General features: G+C 39.7%; 1 protein-coding gene across 1 annotated transcript; it reads left to right on the top strand.

Annotated features, from left to right (window-relative positions):
* The first annotated feature begins 10,580 nt into the window (after nucleotides 1-10,580).
* On the top strand, nucleotides 10,581-12,977 carry LOC133832247 (uncharacterized). The gene is made up of 4 exons (XM_062262617.1): nucleotides 10,581-10,636; nucleotides 11,041-11,116; nucleotides 11,198-12,119; nucleotides 12,376-12,977. Exons 1-4 carry the CDS (start codon nucleotides 10,581-10,583, stop codon nucleotides 12,975-12,977), a joined length of 1,656 nt encoding a protein of 551 aa, XP_062118601.1.
* Nucleotides 12,978-19,809: the final 6,832 nt, after the last annotated feature.

Here is a 19,809-nt window from a genome sequence, read left to right as displayed (position 1 = left end):
CCATGTATGCACTTCTTTACAACTACTTAGCCCATGGGAGGAGGTGAAAGTTGGCGAGCTAAAGATGAGAGCTAGGAACTGAGCGTTCATCAAAGTGAAGGTTAGAGGACAAGCTCGTCTAAACTTTGGAAATAAATTTTTGCTTTTAGAAAATGTTTTTTTTATTCCAAACTTTAGTCGTAATTTAATTTCGGTTTCTTTATTACATGAACAATAGTTTGCTGTAACTTTTACAAGTGGGTAAATAACACTTGGGGTCCCCAACCTTTACCACTTGTATCGCTTAGATCCACAACCTTTATTTTGTAGCAATTAGATCCAAAACCTTTATTTTTTGGCTCACATAGGTCCCCAATTTATATTTTATTAAATAAATTCTAATTTATAAAGGAAAATAAATAGGATTTTAACAAAACAAAACAGACACACATACAATACCCATTTTTTTTCTCTTTAAACCTTCTAATTAATCATTACCAAATATATTATTTTTGTAATTTACGTAAATATTCTCATGAAATATTAAGAAATAATAATAAAAAAATTTACATATAAATTTTAGAAGCATGAAATTTATTAAAGTTCTGTCTATGACATTATTTTTTTAATATATGTGAAAATAATTTTTAACAATTTATGATGAGTTTAATATAAATGCATGTAGTGAGAAAAAAAGATGTTATAGATAGAAGCACCCATAATAAATTTAATGCTTTTAAAATTTAAAGTATGTAAATTTTTTTATTAAAAATGATAAACTAATTAATATAGTCATATCATTCTGTTATCAATAAAGAAAAGAAATCATTTTTGACTTGTAAATCACATTGCTCGCTTGTTTAATTACATGATTATTTATTTTATATAAACATCTATTAAATCTTGAACATATGGATAATCACAGTTATAGTGACTTGGTCATAGTGGATTATAAGTGTGGTTATATGTTCTAAAGCATTAGTACAAAGATTAAGTTAGTGCACATTATTTAGACTAACTTGTTAATCTATGATATGATCTACTTACACAATCTGGTGTGATATCCTATCCAGGACATGGACCAAGTAGATAATATCGGATGTGTTGTGTTACATCAGACTGGACCGATATTGATTATAGATAGATAAGTAAAGGATCATTATATCATAAAGTTGACCATATGTCAATTCTATCCCAATTATGAGTGATTAATATTCTATTGATAATATTATTCAAGTCCTTAGATTTGTTCGTTACCAACTTACCCTACTAGCCCATACATACATATTGGAGACTTGGTAGGATAATTGTGTGAGAGTATTTATCATAGATATGATATCTACAACTTCTATCTAAGAAGTGAAATAATGATTTCCATATAGCTTAGTTCAAGTGTTAAATGATAGAGAACTCACTTTTGTAATTAAGTTTATGAAAATAGCATTTACAAGGAACTTAGTGGTATTTAAGGATAAAATATAAATGAGGGATGAAACGGTAATTAGCACTTGTCTCATTAGTAGATCATCTATAGAGGGTTGAATGACAGTAATGGTTATAAGATGGATAGCATATTTACATTTGGTGTAAAACGTTCTATGAATCCATGAATGCCATTCCGAGTCTATAATGGAGTCACAAAAAATTAATAGGGTAGTGAAATTATTGGTAAATAAATTCATGGTAACATATTGAAGCTTGATTTCATGGATCCATAGTCCCCGAATTACTTTTGAATAAATCATCTAGAATGTCTCAATTAAATGATTTAATTATCAATTTAGAATATCGAATTAACTAGGTCAATTTTGTGATATTCACATGAATTATAAATTAGAGAAAATAAGACAACTATTGTAAAATATTGGGCATATTTATTAATAATGACAAATTGGTGTTTGTATTATTAAATAATATTAAATCAAGTTTCAAATTATAAGTTAATTTGAATAAGGATTTAAGTATTTAATTAATCAATTATAAAATGTATAAATAAAATTGTTTTGAATTTGAGTCCATTGGGCCTTAAATTTAAGACACACATCATGAGCACAACCCACATGATGTGGGCTAACCATGATAAGGCTTTATTTATATTTTATTTTTTAATTAATTTAAATAAGAAAATAAGCCCATGGATGTGTCAATAAATATAGTGTTATAGATAGGGTTTTCAAAAGACAAGTTTAAGTAAGTGCTCAGTCATAGAAAACCCTAGAATTATACTCTTCTAGCCATTCTCTCTTATTCTCTTCCAGATTTCTATCTTATGTGTTGAGAACAAGCTCACACTAGTTCTAGGTTGATTAAAGGCTTGGTAAGGAAGATTGTGTTGTTGATCCAATTCAGGTTCTTGATTATACCCTGCTACTACCATGATTTAAGTGTTAGAGAATCTGAAGGAAGGAGTTGTTCTAGTTTTGCTATGCAATGTAAGTTTTTAATAACTTTACTCTATGTTTAAGTCAATTTCATAGGAGCATGTTCTAAAAATTTGTATGTTTGTTTGATAATATGTGAATTACATGAAAATAAATAAAGGTCATGTTATATGTATATCCTATAAAGCATGTGTCAGTATTCTCATTTACTTGTTGCTCAAGTGGCAGTAGCCAGAAGCATTCAGTTTATGCTAAAGATGCTCAAACAAGGGTCGAGGACATGCTAAAAGATTCTAAGGGCAAGCTCGAGAAGGAGCTTATGGAGGTGAAACAAGCTTGCGAAGAAGCTTTGGGTAAAAACAAGTACTAGGAATTCGAGCTTCAGCACATCAAAATCGAGCTCGTCCACCTTCAAAAGCATAAAGCTCAGCTCAAGGAGGAGAAGAATATGGGGTTCCAGCTCATGGAGGCAGAGAAATCTCGGATTGTATCGTCCCGAATTCTCTAATAAGGCTCAGTGTCTTGATTAGGGGGGTAGGAGGGCATTAATTGGATCAATTATGTGTTTATGTGATATGTGTATAATATTATGTGAATTATAAGGGTTATATTATGATATGACTATGTTTGCATGTTTAGATGTATTAAGCATGCATGTTTGCCCGTTTCTTATTAGAAGTGTATTTTTGACCCGTTGATGGTATATTTTTAAATATATGTATTTTGTGATTTAGACCACATTACTATGTGGATATATTTGGGTTCCTCGACATGAGACAATCCTAGTGAGCAAAATAGTGGTTAGGTCACAACAAGGTTAAATACTAGCCTCTTGATGAGCCTAGGAGTGTTTTGGTAATTTAGTACATTACCGGGATTTATCGGGTAATGGGAAGTTATTTGGTGAGTACTTGTAATATTAAAATTAATTGGGAAATTATGAGGTAATTTGAGATTAGTGGGAAATGGTGGCAAAAGAAGATTTTTCCCTTGAGAGCATTAAAGAGAAAGCTTTTGGGTGAATGAAATTTAGTCTTTTCATGCCCATGGATTAGCTTAATCTAACCAAACCCTCAGAATGAGGAAAAGAGATTACCATAAAATACACTCAACTCCTCTCTCTCACGTGTCTCTCTTTCCCTCCCTCTTAATTTGGTTAATTTCTTTGAATTTTAGAGGAATTTAGCTTGGAATTGGAGGCTTGAAGATGAGAATTGAGTTAGGTGTAGCTTGGGGTCGTGATTTCTCAGTTGAAATAAGATCACATGCTTTGTTTTTAGTGAATTTCAGGTGGTTTAAATTGTTTTCTTGAGTTTTAAGCTTATGGTTGGGTTTTGAATTGGAGTAAGGTTTTGGCTTGGTTTTAGGGGTGTTTTTGTTGCCTATGTTGCGTTATTGAGAATCCTAGGCTCATTTGGGAATTTGGTACATCTTTGGGATGAATTTTGAGGGATTTGGCTAAGAGAAAAATGTTGGAAATCTGGGTTCGCGGGGTTGCGTCGTGGCTTTGTGCTTGGAGCACCGCGACCAGTATGAACTAAGGGGCATTGAGGTTCTTCTAAACCGCCTTAGCACCGCAGCGCCTGGTGGTCTACACCACGGTGCGTGTCCAGTTAAAACAGGTCCAAGGCTCTCTGCTTTATGGCACGCTGCAACCCTTTTGGGGTACCATGCGATGCTAATTGAGAAGAATAACAAAGTGAAGTTTCAAGTTGCGGGGAATCAAACTTAAGGGCTTGGGAAGGTATCTACTACCAAGTTTAGTAGAATTCAAGTTCTTAGAGGCTAGGACTCGGTCCAGAAGTCTTTATTTACTCGATATTGTTGGATATCTTTTATTATGGTTGTGACTATGGTAACACTAGGGCTCGGAAGGGGATTGTTGGATATACTATTTATCCAGTGCTTTGACCAGAGGTAAGAAAACTGCACCATGGGTTATGATTAGGGCTTGGGCCCTTGTGAATGATCTTGATTATGATTATGCCTATGATTGTTTGACTAAGCATGCTTGAATACTCTGTGTCTAGATAATTTTTAAATGATTTATTCTTGTTTATATTATCTAATTGAAAGGCTTGACTGATAAGTCAAGGGCGGCAATAGTGTGTTGAGCGCAGGCCAATATGGTTAGGCCTATCCAGGAGCATGGTATACAGTTGACCGACCCTATGATCGCTTGGAATTTAAAGTGCCAGGTACACTTAGCTAGCCCTAAGGCTGGTTATATTGAGAATAGTGCAATAGGCCCCGGTGTGACTCTATAGTCACTTATCTATGGCAACAGGCCCCGAGGTGACTTTCATGCACAAGTATGGTTATTACTGATAGGCATGGTAATTTTCATTCTGTAATATGTTATTAAATGCTTATGAGCATGTTTAAGTTTTCTTTCTGAGCCTTGGCTCATGGGTTCTATGTGGTGCAAGTAAGGGGAAAATGAAGTTGACCAGCCATGAGTCGGATATCCTCAGTGGCGGCGTGTATATATGCATCTTGATCGACCACCACGGCCATAGATTCACAGAGGATCTAGGGTCGAACCCTAACTTTGTCGCTTAGGTCGACCTGTTGTATTCTTTTGAATTGTAAATGATTTTTTAATGTTTATTTTGGGATCCCATGTGTGAACTTAAAGTTTTTAATGAAATGATTACTTTTTCTGACCAAAATTTTTAACCCTAACATGTTAATTACCTTTTGTTACACGTTTACGACCAAATGACTCAATTAGAGAGTCTAGCACTATTTAAAAGTACACAGTGTAACCGTCTTGGCAAACTAGGGCGATACAACTTGGTATCAGTGCTGCCAAGGTTTAAGGGTTCCTGAAGACTGGCTGGGCGTGTACACTCGCCCCTAAAGACAAGCTCAACTCATGGATTGGTAACTATTTATGTGGTTATGTGTTAACTGCTTAAATGAGATGTAACCTTATTATGGAACATTAGATATTCTGAAAGGGTCTAGCCCTTGACTGCTATGTGTATGCTAAATATGTGCTTATTAGCACTATTATTGTTGGTAAATGCTAAGGAAACACTTATTAACACTCTTATATGCACTTGTATGTTAGGAAATGATTATTAGCATCACTATTAGCTTATAATTGTCAGAAAATGCTTATTAACATCGTTATTTGCTTATAAATGTCAAGAAGTGCTTATTAGCACCATGTTTGAGAATGAATATGAACCAACATGCTTATTAGCATGATTGTTGAGTGTGAATGTTTTTTTGTTTGTTCGTTCTTGGATTGCAAGGCAGCAAGAGGTATTGTTATTACTACCTAATAGACCAAGTTGTTAACTGCGGAGATAAACTTGGAAGTATGCTTCCAAGACTGTCAGATCCATTAACCGGCCAAGAAATACAGGCTCAAAATGATAATCAGGTCCAAACCCGTAAGTCAGCCTCAGAGAACTAGCAGGAAGTGCTTGCTAATATGCAAGCTAGATTACAGAGGCATGAAGAAGAGATTCGTCTACTTAGACAGCAATAGGTTCTAGTAGGGAACGTTCACCCAGTGGTGCCGCCTGCATTGGTACTAGTAGTAGTACAACCGTTGGAGGCTGAGAACAAATGGGATCCTCTATATGAAAGGTTGAGAAAGAAGCACCCTCAAGTTTTTGAGGACTGTACAGATCCTGTAAAGGATGAGAAATGGATGAGCATGGTTATCCTGGACTTCATGAGGGTAGAGGGTAATGAGAGAGTGGCTTGTGCCACGAATATGTTTTGTGAGGATGCCCAAATTTGCTGGGAAGTGATATCCCAGACCAGGAACATGAAAACCATGGATTGGGAAGAGTTAAGAACTGTATTTAATGAAAAGTGCTACAATGATCCAGTTAGGGTTGCAAAGGCAAAAAAATTTAGTAAGCTTCTACAGTGAAATATGTCAGCGACAGAGTATGCACTAAGGTTTGACATACTAGCCAAGTTTGATGCAGACTTTGTGCCCACTAACGGGACAAGGAAGGAAAGGTTCATTAAGAGGCTACAACATATGATAGTCTGAGACGTCTGAATTACCACCGTGCCTGGGGTGATAACATATGCCCAGGTGGTAGAGAAAGCCCTTATTGTAGAGAGCGCAGAGAACAAAATCTGGCACAAGAACGCAATTAGGAGAGATACCAAGAGGATGGGACCTCCATTTATGGTTTCTAGTAGGGGCGAAGGCCCTAGTGACTAGAAAAAAGGCTCCAGATACTTTTTCAGCTTTAGGTCCCGACAGAAGGCCACCTGGTAGACAGATAGGTCGCCAGGGCAACAATGAGGTCTGGAGGGCTTACCCTGAGTGTGCTAGGTGTAGAAGGTGCCATGTGGGAGAGTCTAGGGCAAAGGCTTGCATTTTTTGTGGGATAGTGGGACACTTGAAGAAAGACTGCTCGAGAGCAAAGAAAGTGAAACCAAAGAAAGCGAACAGCTTGACTCTAGCTCGAGTTTCATGTTGACACAGGCAGAGGCTAAGGCTAGTCCCTCAGTAGTGATAGGTCAGCTTTATAGTGCTGGAACCTCCTATATTATTTTGATTGATTCTGGTGCTATACATTCCTTTGTTTCTAGTAGGGTAATTGATAGACTGTGTAGACCTTTACTACCCACTGGGAGTTAGTAGTCTCTAGATGATGGATCAAATCACTACCAGTGACGGTGGATGGCAGAGAGTTGTTAGTTGATTTGATTGAGTTAGTTATGAATGACTTCGACATGATTTTGGGTATGGATAGGTTAGTTAAATATGGGGCAACCATAGACTGTAAAAAGAAGATGGTAACCTTTGGGCCTGAGGGTGAGGATCCCTTTTTATTTGTTAGCACCATGCATGGACCCCATGTACCTACGATATCAGCATTGAGGGCTAGAGACCTATTGTGAGGTTGTTGCATAGGATTCGTAGAAATTGTGGGGGATACCACTTAGGTCGTGCCAATGGGACCAGAAGAGACCGATCAGTCTGTGAATTTCTGGATGTGTTTCCAGAGGATTTGTTAGGGTTGCTACCACACAAAGAGATAGAGTTTGTTATTGAACTGGCACCGTGGACAGAACCAGTGTCTAGGGCACCGTACAAAATGGCCCCAACAAAGTTGAAAGAACTGAAGGTACAATTACAAGAGTTGTTAGACTTGAGTTTTATCAGACCCTGTTTCTCTCCATGGGGTGCGCCAGTCTTATTTGTAAAGAAGAAGGACGGTTCTCTGGGGATGTGTATTGATTACAGGGAACTGAATAAGCTAACCATTAAGAACAAGTATCCTCTGTCAAGGATAGATGACCTATATGATCATTTGCAGGGTAAGACGGTATTCTCGAAGATAGATCTTTGATTTGGTTATCACTAGCTTAGGATCAAAGAGGAAGCTATACCAAAGGCAACTTCTTCCACCAGATATGTGCATTATGAGTTTCTGGTTATGTCATTTGGTTTGAATAATTTTATGGATCTGATGAACAGGGTGTTCAAGGACTATTTGGATCGGTTTGTGATCGTCTTCATCGACTATATTCTAGTTTATTCTCAATCGGAGGAAGAGCATGAGTAGCATCTTAGGTTGGTTTTATATAGACTGAGGGAACATAGGTTGTATGTGAAGTTCAATAAGTGTGAGTTCTGGTTACCACATGTGACTTTCCTTGGTCATATTGTCAGTAGAGATGAAATCAAGGTGGACCCAGCTAAGATTGAGGCAGTCAGAGATTGGCCAAGGCTAAGGAATTCTTTAGAGACCAAAAGTTTCCTTGGATTGGCATATTATTACAGGCGCTTTGTGGAAGGATTTTCTAGGAACGCTTCACCAATGACAGAGTTGTCAGATGAGTGTGAGAACAACTTCCAGGAACTAAAGCAGCATTTGATTACCGCTCCATTTTTCAGTCGTCCAACAGATCAAGAGAAATTTGTTGTTTCCTATGATACCGTGAGACAGGGTTTGGGCTATGTTCATATGTAATGGGGAAAGGAGATTGCCTATGCATCGCATCAGTTTAAAGAATATGAACAGAGATACCCTACGCATGATCTTAAGTTAGCAGCGGTGGTTTTTGCACAAAAGATATGGAGGCATTACCTTTATGGGGAGAGGTGTGAGATATACATTGACAACAAAAGCCTGAAGTATTTCTTTACACATAAGGATTTGAACATGAGACAAAGGTGTTGGTTAGAGATGGTGAAGGATTATGACTGTGAAATCCTGTATCATCCTGGAAACGCCAACGTGGGGGCAAATGCCATAAGCTGGAAAGGTCCGACACAATTATGCAATTCAAGGTAGATATCCAAGGAATCGGTAGAGGATATGACCAGAGCAGGGATAAAGTTAGTGGTGGGCTAGTTAGCCAACATCACCTTGTAGTCTACTCTTTCAGAGAGGATAAAGGAAAGTAAGTTCAATGATCCACAGTTGATGAAGATTAGAGGGGACGTCCTAGCTCGAGTGGCTGGAGACTACACATTGTCAGAGATGGGCTTACTGAGGTACAAGGGTTGGATCTATGTTCCAATAGATGTTGTTATCAAACAAGAGATTCCGAATGAATCTCATACTACCCCTTACTATTTGCATCCATGTACCACAAAGATGTATCAGGATCTAAAGACTTTATATTGATGGCCTTGGATGAAGAAGGATGTAATCAAATATGTGACTAAGTGCGTGACGTGTCACCAGGTCAAGACCGAGCATTAGGGATAAGCGGGGTTATTACAGTCTTGGGATATCCCATAGTAGAAATGGGAGTACATCACTATGGATTGTGTGGTTGGGTTGCCAGGACAGTGGGTCAACATGATTTAGTGTGGGTTATCATGGATCAATACACCAAATCAACTCACTTTCTACCATTGATGATGACTTATACAGTTGACTAGTATGCATATCTCTATGTGAGAAAGATAGTGTGTCTTCATGGGCCTCCGAGGTTGATTGAGTCAAACCGGGACCCCAAATTTACTTCCAAGTTCAGGGGAAGTTTGCAGAAAGCTATGGGTACACATTTGAAATTTAGTATGGCTTATCATCCTCACACAGATGGTCATTTGAGAGGACGATTCTGATATTGGAATACATGCTTCAAGCATGCATTTTGGACTTTGAAGGGTCCTGGAGTAAGTATTTGCCTTTAATAGAGTTTTCCTACAATAATAACTATCAGTCGACCATTGGAGTGGCTCCTTATGAGATACTGCATGGTAGGAAGTGTAGATCGCCCACTCACTAGGATGAGGTGGGTGAAAGGAAATACTTGGGTCCTGAAGCGGTTCAGAGGACCAAGGAGACTATCGAAAAGATTAGAGCTTGGACGCTCGCATCGCAAAGTATATAGAAAAGCTATTCAGATCTGAAGTGCATGAAAATCGAGTTTCAAGTGGGAGACTTTGTCTTCCTTAGAGTTTCACCATTGAAAGGGGTGAAGAGGTTTTGGAAGAAAGGCAAGTTGAGCCCTAGATTCGTAAGACCTTTTGAGATCCTGGAGAGGATTGGTCGGGTGGCCTATAGGTTGGCCTTACCTCCGACATTGTCAGCAGTGCACAATGTGTTTCATATTTTGATGCTTCAGAAGTATGTATCAGATGAGGCTCATGTATTATGTTACGAAGATTTGGAGCTGTAGGTAGATCTATCCTATGAGGAACAACCAATCCAGATATTAGATAGGAAGGACAAGGTCCCGAGGAATAAAACCATACCTTTGGTTAAGGTATTATGGAGGAACAACAAGGTCGAGGAAACAACTTGGGAATTGGAGTCAAATATCCGGGATCAATATCCCGAAGTGTTCAGGTAAAATTTCAAGGATGAAAATCCTCTAAGGAGGGGATAATTGTAACATCAAAAATACCCTAATAAGGCTTAGTGTCTTGATTAGGGGGCTAGGAGGGGAATAATTAGATTAATTATGTGTTTATGTGATATGTGTATATTATTATGATATGACTATGTTTGCATGTTTAGGTGTATTAAGCATGAATGTGGGCCCATTTCGTATTAGAAGGGAATTTTCGTAATTTTGACCCGTTGAAGGAATATTTGTAAATATATGTATTTTTTTATTTAGACCACATTATTATGTGGATATATTTGGGTTACTTGGCACGAGACGATCCTGGTGAGCAAGTTAGCGGTTAGGTCACAACGGGGTTACATACCAGGCTCGAGGTGAGCCAAGGGTATTTTGGTAATTTAGTACATTATCGAGATTTATCGAGTAATGGGAAGTTATTTGATGATTGCATGGGATATTAGAATTAACTCGGAAATTGTGAGGTAATTTTATATTAGTGGGAAATGTTGGAAAAAGATGATTTTTTCCTTGAGAGCATTAAAGAGAGCTTCTGGGTGAGGGGCATTTTAGTCTTTTCATGCCCATGGATTAGCTTAATCAAACAAAGCCCTCAGAATTAGGAAAAGAGATAACCATAAAAAACACTCAGCTTCTCTCTCTCACGTGTTTCTCTTTCCCTCCCTCTTAGTTTGGTTATGGTCATTGAATTTTGGAGGAGTTTAGCTTGGAATTGGAGGCTTGAAGCTAAGAATTGAGTTACGTACAACTTAGGGTCATGATTTCTAAGTTGAGGTAAGATCCCATGCTCTTTTTTGAGTGAATTTCTGGTTGTTTAAGTTTTTTTCTTGAGTTTTAAGCTTATGGTTGGGTTTTGAATTGAACTTAGGTTTTATGTTGGTTTTAGGAGTGTTTTTCTTGCCTATGTTGTGCTATTGAGAGTCCGAGGCTCAATTGGGAGTTTGGTATAACTTTGGGATGAATTTTGCGGGATTTGGCTGAAATTTGAGGAACCCTTAGTTCGAGATTGTCAACGGATTGCTCAGGTTGATTTGGAGGAGATTGAAGTTGAAGCTAATCCTGGAGCTAATCCTCCCTTTGCTGTGTTTGAGGGTTTTATCAATAGAATTTGGGGCAAACTGGGTATTGAACGGATTGCTAGAATGAATGCTAGTTATACTCTTGTAAAATTCAGGGATGAAGCTACACGTGATTTGGTGTTGGAAGCTGGAGTTGTCCATTTCGATAGGAAACTAGTTATCTTGAGGCCGTGGTCTACTGATCTTGATGCTATGAGGTTAGTGAAATATGTTCCTGTATGGGTTAGATTGCCTGGTCTTGGGCTGAAATATTGGGGTGTTAAGTGTTTGAGTGCCCTAGCGAGTACCATTGATAATCCTATACTAGTTGATAAAGTTACTAAAGATCGGTCCATGGTGCAATTTGCTAGGGTGTTAGTGGATGGTGAAATAACAGAGGATGTTCCTAAATCTATTCAATTTCTAAATCAAAGAGGACAGTTGATGGAGCAAATGCTGGAATCTGAATGGTTGCCGACTCAGTGTAAAAGATGCAAAGTTTTAGGTCATGCTGAGGCTTTTTGTAATAGAAAACAGGGTGAGGTTTGGAGGAAAAAAGACAGGAAGTCTGGAACTCAGAATACTGAAGAAGTTCCTATACCAAAATCCACTGACCTGCACTCTATCTCAGTTACTACTGGTACAACTAGTGAGTTAATCTCAAAAGATACACAGAAAGTTATTGCTAAGGAGATGAGTGACCCCCATTCTATCTCATTTCCTACTGGTACGGATAGTGTGTTAGTCTCAAAAGATACTCAGAAAGCTGTTGTTAAGGAGAGGTGTGATACTAGGGATGGGCATGATTCAGATTGGCTCACTCCTAAACGAGTTGGGGGTGTAAAGATTTTGGCACCTACTTCTCAGAATCAGTTGAAGAATTCTTATAGTGCTTTGCAAGATAGGATAATGGAGGTCACGAATTTGGGATTATCTACAACAAATATATTCAATGGAGGATTACAACATTCTTAGTTGGAATGTCTGGGGCCTTAATAAAAGGGAGAAGCAGAGATCCCTGCGTACTTTTTGTTGTTTTAACAAAATTGGTATAGGAGCATTTCTTGAAACCAAGCTGCGTGGTAATAAAAAAGAGGAGATGATGGCAAGTAATTTTGTTGCCTAGAATTGTTATACTGGTTCAGCTAGTGAAGGAAGAATTCTTTTGGTTTGGCATACCGATATAGTGATTGTTGAGGTTTTACAAGAAAACGATCAGTTTATTCACGCTTATGTTAAAGATTTGGGTTCGGGTAAAGAGTTCTGTCTGTCATTTGTGTATGGGAGGAATACGATTGAGGAGAGATTTCAGTTATTGCAAGATTTAACTGGGTTGACTTTTCCAGTTAAACCTTGGCTTGTGGCTGGAGATTTGAATTCTGCTTTTGATTTTGATGATCGACTTGTTGGTTGTGCTATTACTGTTATGGAAATGGCTGATGCTCAGAGATGGCGATCTCTTGGTTTGGTTGATGAACTTCGCACTAGTGGTTCCCATTTCACTTGGACGAATAAGCAAGCTGCTGAGGCTAGAATCTATTCCAAATTGGATCGTATCTTTAAAAATGAAGCCTGGACGGATTTATTTCCTCATTTTGAAGACTATGTTAATTGGGATGTGCTTTCTAACCACTGTTTTTGTATCATTAAATCCATAACAGCTTTGAACTCAGGAATTAAACCATTCAGATTTTTCAATATGTGGGCTGACCATGATGGCTTCAGGGAAATTGTTTTGCAGAGCTGATCTAAGCCGATAAAAGCTCACGGTTTAGAGAGAATAATGAGGAAATTGGGGAGACTTAAACATGTCCTTCGCCAGTTTAACAGAAGGGCAATTGGTGATGTTGTTCACAAGTATGCTATAGCTAAGGAGAACTACCAATCTGCCCAATGTCAGCTCCAAAAGGAACCTCATTCAGATGATCTTCAAAGAGAGGAATGCTTTTGAGGTTTTTTCTAGCCAATCTAGATACTATGAAAGCTATCTCAGACAAAGAAGCAAAGTTAACTGGCTTCGGTTTGGTGATGATAACACTGCCTATTTTCATGCGTGTTTAAAATAGAGGAAGGCTACTAATCGTATCACCTCTTTTATTGATGATGATGGGCAGATTAATGATAAATTTGAGGATGTAGTGGGTCATTTTTTTAATCATTTTCGAAGTATTATGGGCAGTCATAGTTCAGCTTCTGCTCCTATTCAGAGAGAGTGTTTTATTCATGGAGGCATTTTCTCTTTGGATCAGCAACTGAGTTTGATGAAACCTTTTCACCAAGAAGGATGTGGAAGCTGCTATGTTCAGTATTAATTCGATGAAAAGCCCGGGTCCTGATGGATATGGTTCGGGTTTTTTTAAAGTTATGTGGAATGATTTGGGAGGAGAAATATCTGATGTCATCTTGGGGTTTTTTTATCATGGAGTGCTTCCAGCTGAGCTTAATAGTACAACCCTCTCACTGATTCCGAAAGTTGAGACTCCTACTAAGGCTGTGGAGTATAGACCCATAGCTTGTTGTAATACTCTTTACAAGTGTATTTCAAAAATGCTATGTGGTAGATTGACTAAGGTTCTTCCTCTATTCATAAACAAAAATCAAGGAGCTTTTGTCAAGGATAGATTGTTGGCCCATAACATTCTTATCTTTCAGGATATTATTAAAGGATACAAGAGGAAAAATATTTCCTCTAGATGTGTGATGAAGATTGACCTTAGCAAAGCATATGATACTATAGATTGGCAATTTTTGGAGGACATTCTAACTGCTTACTGTTTTCCCAGTCGATTTATTCGCTGGGTTATGATCTGTTTGAAGGGCTCATCTTACTCTATTTTGATGAATGGTAGGTTACAAGGGAGCTTTATTGGTAGAAAAGGTCTAAGACAAGGGGACCCTATATCTCCCTTGTTGTTTGTTCTTGTCATGGAATACTTAACTTGTCTTCTTATTCAAGCTTCTTATAGAAAGGATTTCATATTTCATCCTAATTGTAAAAAGCTAAAATTAGTTAGCCTATGTTTTGCTGATGATTTGGTGTTGTTTTGTAAGGGATCTTCTAGTTCGATTCAGATTATCAAAAAGTGTTTCACTTCTTTTAGTCTTGCTTCTGGTTTAACAGCCAATATGGCTAAATCTCAGGTCTATTTTGGGGGTTTGACAGAGGAGGATTCGAAGAATATTGTGACTAGGCTTCAATTTTCTGTCGGTTCATTTCCATTAAAATATCTTGGGATTCCTCTTAGGCCTACTAAATGGAAGGCTGGAGACTGTGCCTTAATCATCAAAAAGATTCACCTGAGGCTTCACTCCTGGTCCATTCGTCATCTTTCGTTTGCTGGTAAAGCTCAGCTTATTCATTCTATTTTATTGGGCATAAGATCGTTCTGGATGAGTATATTCCTCCTTCCCAAGAGTGTGATTTGTGAGATTGATCAATTATGCAGAAGGTTTTTATGGGGGTCTAATGACAGCAATAGTAACAAAAGCAAAATGCATCTCACTGCTTGGGATCAAGTCTGTTTGCCTAAGAGTTTGGGTGGTATTGGGTTTAAGGAAGGGTGCAAATGGAATAGAGTGTTGTTAGCCAAGTTCCTTTGGGCTATTTCCTCTAAACAAGATATCGTCTGGGTGAAATGGGTGGATGCCATTTATCTCAAAGGGCAGAATTTTTGGGAGTATAGGATCAAAAACGATGTGAGCTGGTACTGGAGAAAGCTTGTCAACCTGAAATCAGTCATCTCTCTTGGTGATTTGGAGGATGCAGTAAAGAACAGTAAACTTAATCTGAGAAGACTCTATTTTCAGCTGCTGAATAAGGAGAGAGTTCATTTTGCTAATGTAGTCTAGTGTAATCTGGTTATTCCCAAGCACAGGTTTATTTTATGGCAAGCTACTCTTGGGCACTTACTCACCTGAGATAAGCCTGTTCACTGCCATATGAATATTGATTCATTACTATGTCCGATTTGTGAGCTGGAGCAGGAAACTTATGCCCATCTGTTTTTTGAATGTCTCTTTTCTCATCAAGTTAGATCAAAAGTTGCTTCTTGGCTGGGAAATGATATTTGGTCGGTTAAGTATGAAGATTGGTCCACTTGGATGATTGGGAGACCTAAAGGTCTTAAGCAAAAAATTGCAGCAACAGCACTAGCTGCATCAGTTTATGCGATTTGGTGGAATCGTAATTCTTGTATGTTCAGATTTTATGCTATGACAGTAGATAGTATAGATCACTTGATCAAGTCTTGTTTGAAAGCTAGAATTTTAAGACTTCCTAGGACAAAGTTTGGGAAAAAAGATATAGCTATTGTTGAGAAGTTGGACCTGTTGTAATGGTTCTAGCTATTGGTGCACTTTTTGAGCTTGAGTTGTAATTGTTTTGTTGTGTTTCAATATATTCTCTTTTCATCAAAAAAAAAAAGTTGGAAAATTTGGGTCTGCAGGGTTGCACCAGCAGCAGCAGACTACTATGTTCGATTCCGTGGATTTTGGTTCAAGCCGGGTGTTGACCCTCGAATTGGCCAATGACATGGAGTCAAATATATGACAAAATAAGGAACAACACTTGAAAAGATAATCTAATGGAAAGGGAAAAAACACCAAGGAATTATAGTGGTTCGGCCCCAATGATTGGTAACAACCTACGTCCACTTAGTGTATTGTTATTATTGAACTTCAAAGTCGTGATCAAAGAACTAGGGTTCTTTGAGTTTCACAAACCTTGGAAGGATTACAATAGAATAATGAACAATCACTATAGCTCTTTCTCTCTTAATATTAAGCAAAAAAGCTCATGAATCCAAAAGCCCCTTCCTTGAGCTATTTCATCCATATTTATAGGCTCAAGGAAGGTTACACATGCTAACATGTCCTATCTTTCCTTAATAATCGCGTATCAAGGATAATTATGAAGAAATATTCAAATGCAGTTAATATTAGATTACAACTTAAGAAGGAAATAAATCAGGCTTCACGATCATCCTGGTCGTATCAAAAATTAACATTGACAATGAGGTGTGCTTCTGGTCGATAGCCGAACAGCACCTTTGCCCTTCAATTCCACCACGTGTCAATCCACGTGCGAGAAATCTTTGCCAGGTCATCAATAGCCATTTTTGGGTAAACATTTTCCCCCCAAGTTTATTTATTGCGACCAACAATAAGTAAACTTAGAAACCGACTCTTCGAATACCCCACAAAATTTGTCAGAACCACCCATGCTTTCTCGAAAAAGTTGACCAATCATGTCTAATCAGGTCTTTTCGATTTCCCAAGAATGTGTCCAACGGCTATCACACTTCCCCATTCCTTGAAAAATGACCCTTTATGATTACCTTGGTAACCGCTCCTCAGCTAGTATAAATGACCCTTCAGAATCACTTTTTACTTTTTCCATTTTATCTCTATCTTCAAGAAAACCGAAGAACAAGGAGCCAAACTTCTAGAACTCAGACAACTCTTGACGATCCATGAAGCTCCTGCCCAGCCAAACCGACTTAGAGCCTCAGACTCTACTCCATCTTTTATACAAGTACTTTTCTTCAACCTTTCAGTTGTCGATACACCATGCAATATCTGTTTATCTCAATTTTTGATTTATGAGTCCTTGAATATATATATATTTTTACTGTTCCTGGCCAAAACTGACTTGGGGTAACGGGCATACTGACTGATGCTTGATAGGATAGTGAAATAGCATTCTGTAGGATTTAGGAGACAGTTTGGTAGTCGAGATTGTAGATTTAGGGCGTAAAATCAAAGTAAAAAATTCGATTTTTAAGCTAGGTGAAAAACTGGGTTTTTCCCGCCCTTTCAGAGTCGAAAAATCTTTTTCCTTAAAAACTTTTTACTTCCGCTTTTCAATCTGTTTTTCAAAATGCTCGTATAGAACTTAGTGTTTTTGTTAGAATGCTGCTGGTCGTATAAAGACATAATTTTTATACGTGAGCAACGTTATTCCAACTTTCAACACAAGCTTATAAGCTTTACGTCTTATCTCCCCCTTTCTCTGTTTGCGGCTTTCATGCAAGATCCGTGGGGAGGAGAAAGACCCATCGACGATGACTTACTAGCTTAGCTGCTTAAGGACGAGGAGCAACCCTCATCGCTAATACCTGACATTCCCTTTTCTCGCGCCACTTCAAACACTCCATCTATCCTCATCCAAAATATGGCTCGAGCAAAAACTACATCCCAGAAAAAGAAAACTCCCAATCCTTCAAATCATCCTACTCCTCTGACTGAAATTCCCTTGACTAGTGGTCGAGCAGAAAATATTCCTGACGCCAATGTACAAACTCATGCTCAGCCTTGAAATGCCATTCAACCAGATGTTGAATGGTATGTTGTACCTGAAAGCCAGGTGACGATCAGGATGATTGCCAACTACATTAGAAAATATGGACTCCCGGGGATTACATAAGTTCGACCCAATCAAGACCAACGGGCGAACTTGCCCAGAGGCGCTTTCAGTGCCTGGTCGAGATACCATATTGAGGCAGGGGCTACCTTGCCTCTTCATCCATTCTTCCAAGGGGTGGCCAACTACTTTGGGGTCGCCCCTTTCCAAATAACTCCCAATGGGTATAGAATGCTTGTAGCACTCTATATCCTTAATAGCCACAAAAAATGGCCTGTGCCAACACCCCATGAGGTTAATTATCTGTTCGACCTCAAGTCTAACCCCAACCAAGAAGGTACGAGGTTTTTTCATTTTTGTCATCAGGAAACAGGGCGCACCTTCCTGACCGACACCACTCACATATCGAACGTGGGGAGGTACTACCAGGAGTATTTCCTTACGACTGACATGGTCGCGAACAATCTATCCTTTACTCAATGAGGTAACACCTTTTCACCACTGATCATTAATATTTCTTTAATTTTTCCTCTACACTTTCTTAGACTTTTAATGCCTTTCAGGCCCATGGCTGCGACCAGACCCCACTCTTGACATGGAGTTAAGATCAGCCCTCTTGGCGAGTATGACTGATGCGGAGAAAAGCGTCAAGAATCTGGTCACATAGGCTAACCTTAGGCTAGTCGGCCTTTTGTCCCTTCATCAGGACATGAGGGAGTCAACAGCGGGGAGTGCTACTGGCGGAGAAGTTCCCGAGCAGTACCCGGTCGTGGAACATACCCATACGGGAGGACCACTGGAGTAACAATCAGGGAACCTTCTAGCACCTCGCGGGCTGCTGCTCCCCCCGCCCCAAAGGGAAAAGGGAAATAGAAAGCCACCAAACCTCTCGAGCCCCTCAACGAATCTTCGGACGAGAATGGTATTGATCTCTCACTCTTAGATAGCTTGTCGATTCCCTGTCACTTATTTGACGGGGACAGCAATTTTAAGTACGCTCCAAATTTAGATTCAGCCTTCTTCATGCCAAAGAGTGAGTGTAAGACTTGTAGAGTATATAATGTAGCGACCAGTAATGATAGCTCGGGTATTTCACTTACAATTGTCTTTGTTTCTGTGGACGCTCAATATTCCGCATCCATATAAGATCCCGTAAAGGCCCATCATCCTTTGACGGGAACTTCGGATCAACTCGCGATGCATGAGGTCCCAGCCCCGTCACCATGGCCTCGCTCGGCCGTACCCCAGGCGCGAGGCCCTCCTCGCGTGCGCACCACCTGGCGTCGCTCGGCCACCGCGCGCGCGTCTCCCTGGCATTGCTCGGCCACCGCGCGCGCATCTCCATGGCGTCGCTCAGCCGTACTTCAGCACTCATGGTCCCATAGTGGCCTCGCCCATGCCCACGGAGGGGCCTCGCCAAATAGGCCCCGTGGTGGCCTCGCCCATGCCCACGGAGGGGCCTCGCCAAATAGGCCCCGTGGTGGCCTCGCCCATGCCCACGGAAGGGCCTCGCCCAATAGGCCCTGTCGTGGCCTCGCCCATGCCCACGGAGGGGCCTCGCCAAATAGGCCCCGTGGTGGCCTCGCCCAATAGGCCCTGTGGTGGTCTCGCCCATGCCCACGGGGGGGCCTCACCAAATAGGCCCCGTGGTGGCCTCGCCCATGGCCTCATGGGGGTCACATCCGCAACACACTCAGCCTCGTGAGCAGCCAAGAGAGCTACGCCATCAATAATCCTTCCAAGTGTCCCATTCCTTACACCTAGAGACCCCTATGCTTAGAGGCTCCAGTACGAGTCGAATGGGACATACTTGTACGACCAAGTACTGAGTACGGACACTAGTACCAGTGGGACTGTTGGGGTAAGAGTTATGGCCCGTACATCTACGGCCAAGGGTCAGAGTCTACACCACTACCACCTGCGCCACTACGCCTGCCGCCACTCATCAGACATGGGTACAGACAAGTAGTGGAGACATCCTCCTGACACCTGCTCCTGTACTAATGTACGACCACAACCTCTGAAGCCACTCCCCTGACATAGTACTTATGTACCATTTGGTCTCCTGGACCACCATGTACCTAAGGCCATTAGAGCCTACTATAAAATGAACTGGAACACCACCTAAAAGGGGGTTGGAAATTTTACTGTAGCAAAGGCTTGAGTGTGAATGAAAGACTGAATTCTCCATTATTGTTCTATCATTGTTCTTGAGTGA

The sequence above is a fragment of the Humulus lupulus genome, chromosome 4 (genome assembly GCF_963169125.1).
Source record: "Humulus lupulus chromosome 4, drHumLupu1.1, whole genome shotgun sequence".
In the NCBI taxonomy this organism is placed as follows: domain Eukaryota; kingdom Viridiplantae; phylum Streptophyta; class Magnoliopsida; order Rosales; family Cannabaceae; genus Humulus; species Humulus lupulus.
The sequence above is the reverse complement of the archived record's forward strand: the minus strand, read 5'-3'. Positions and strand labels throughout refer to the sequence as shown.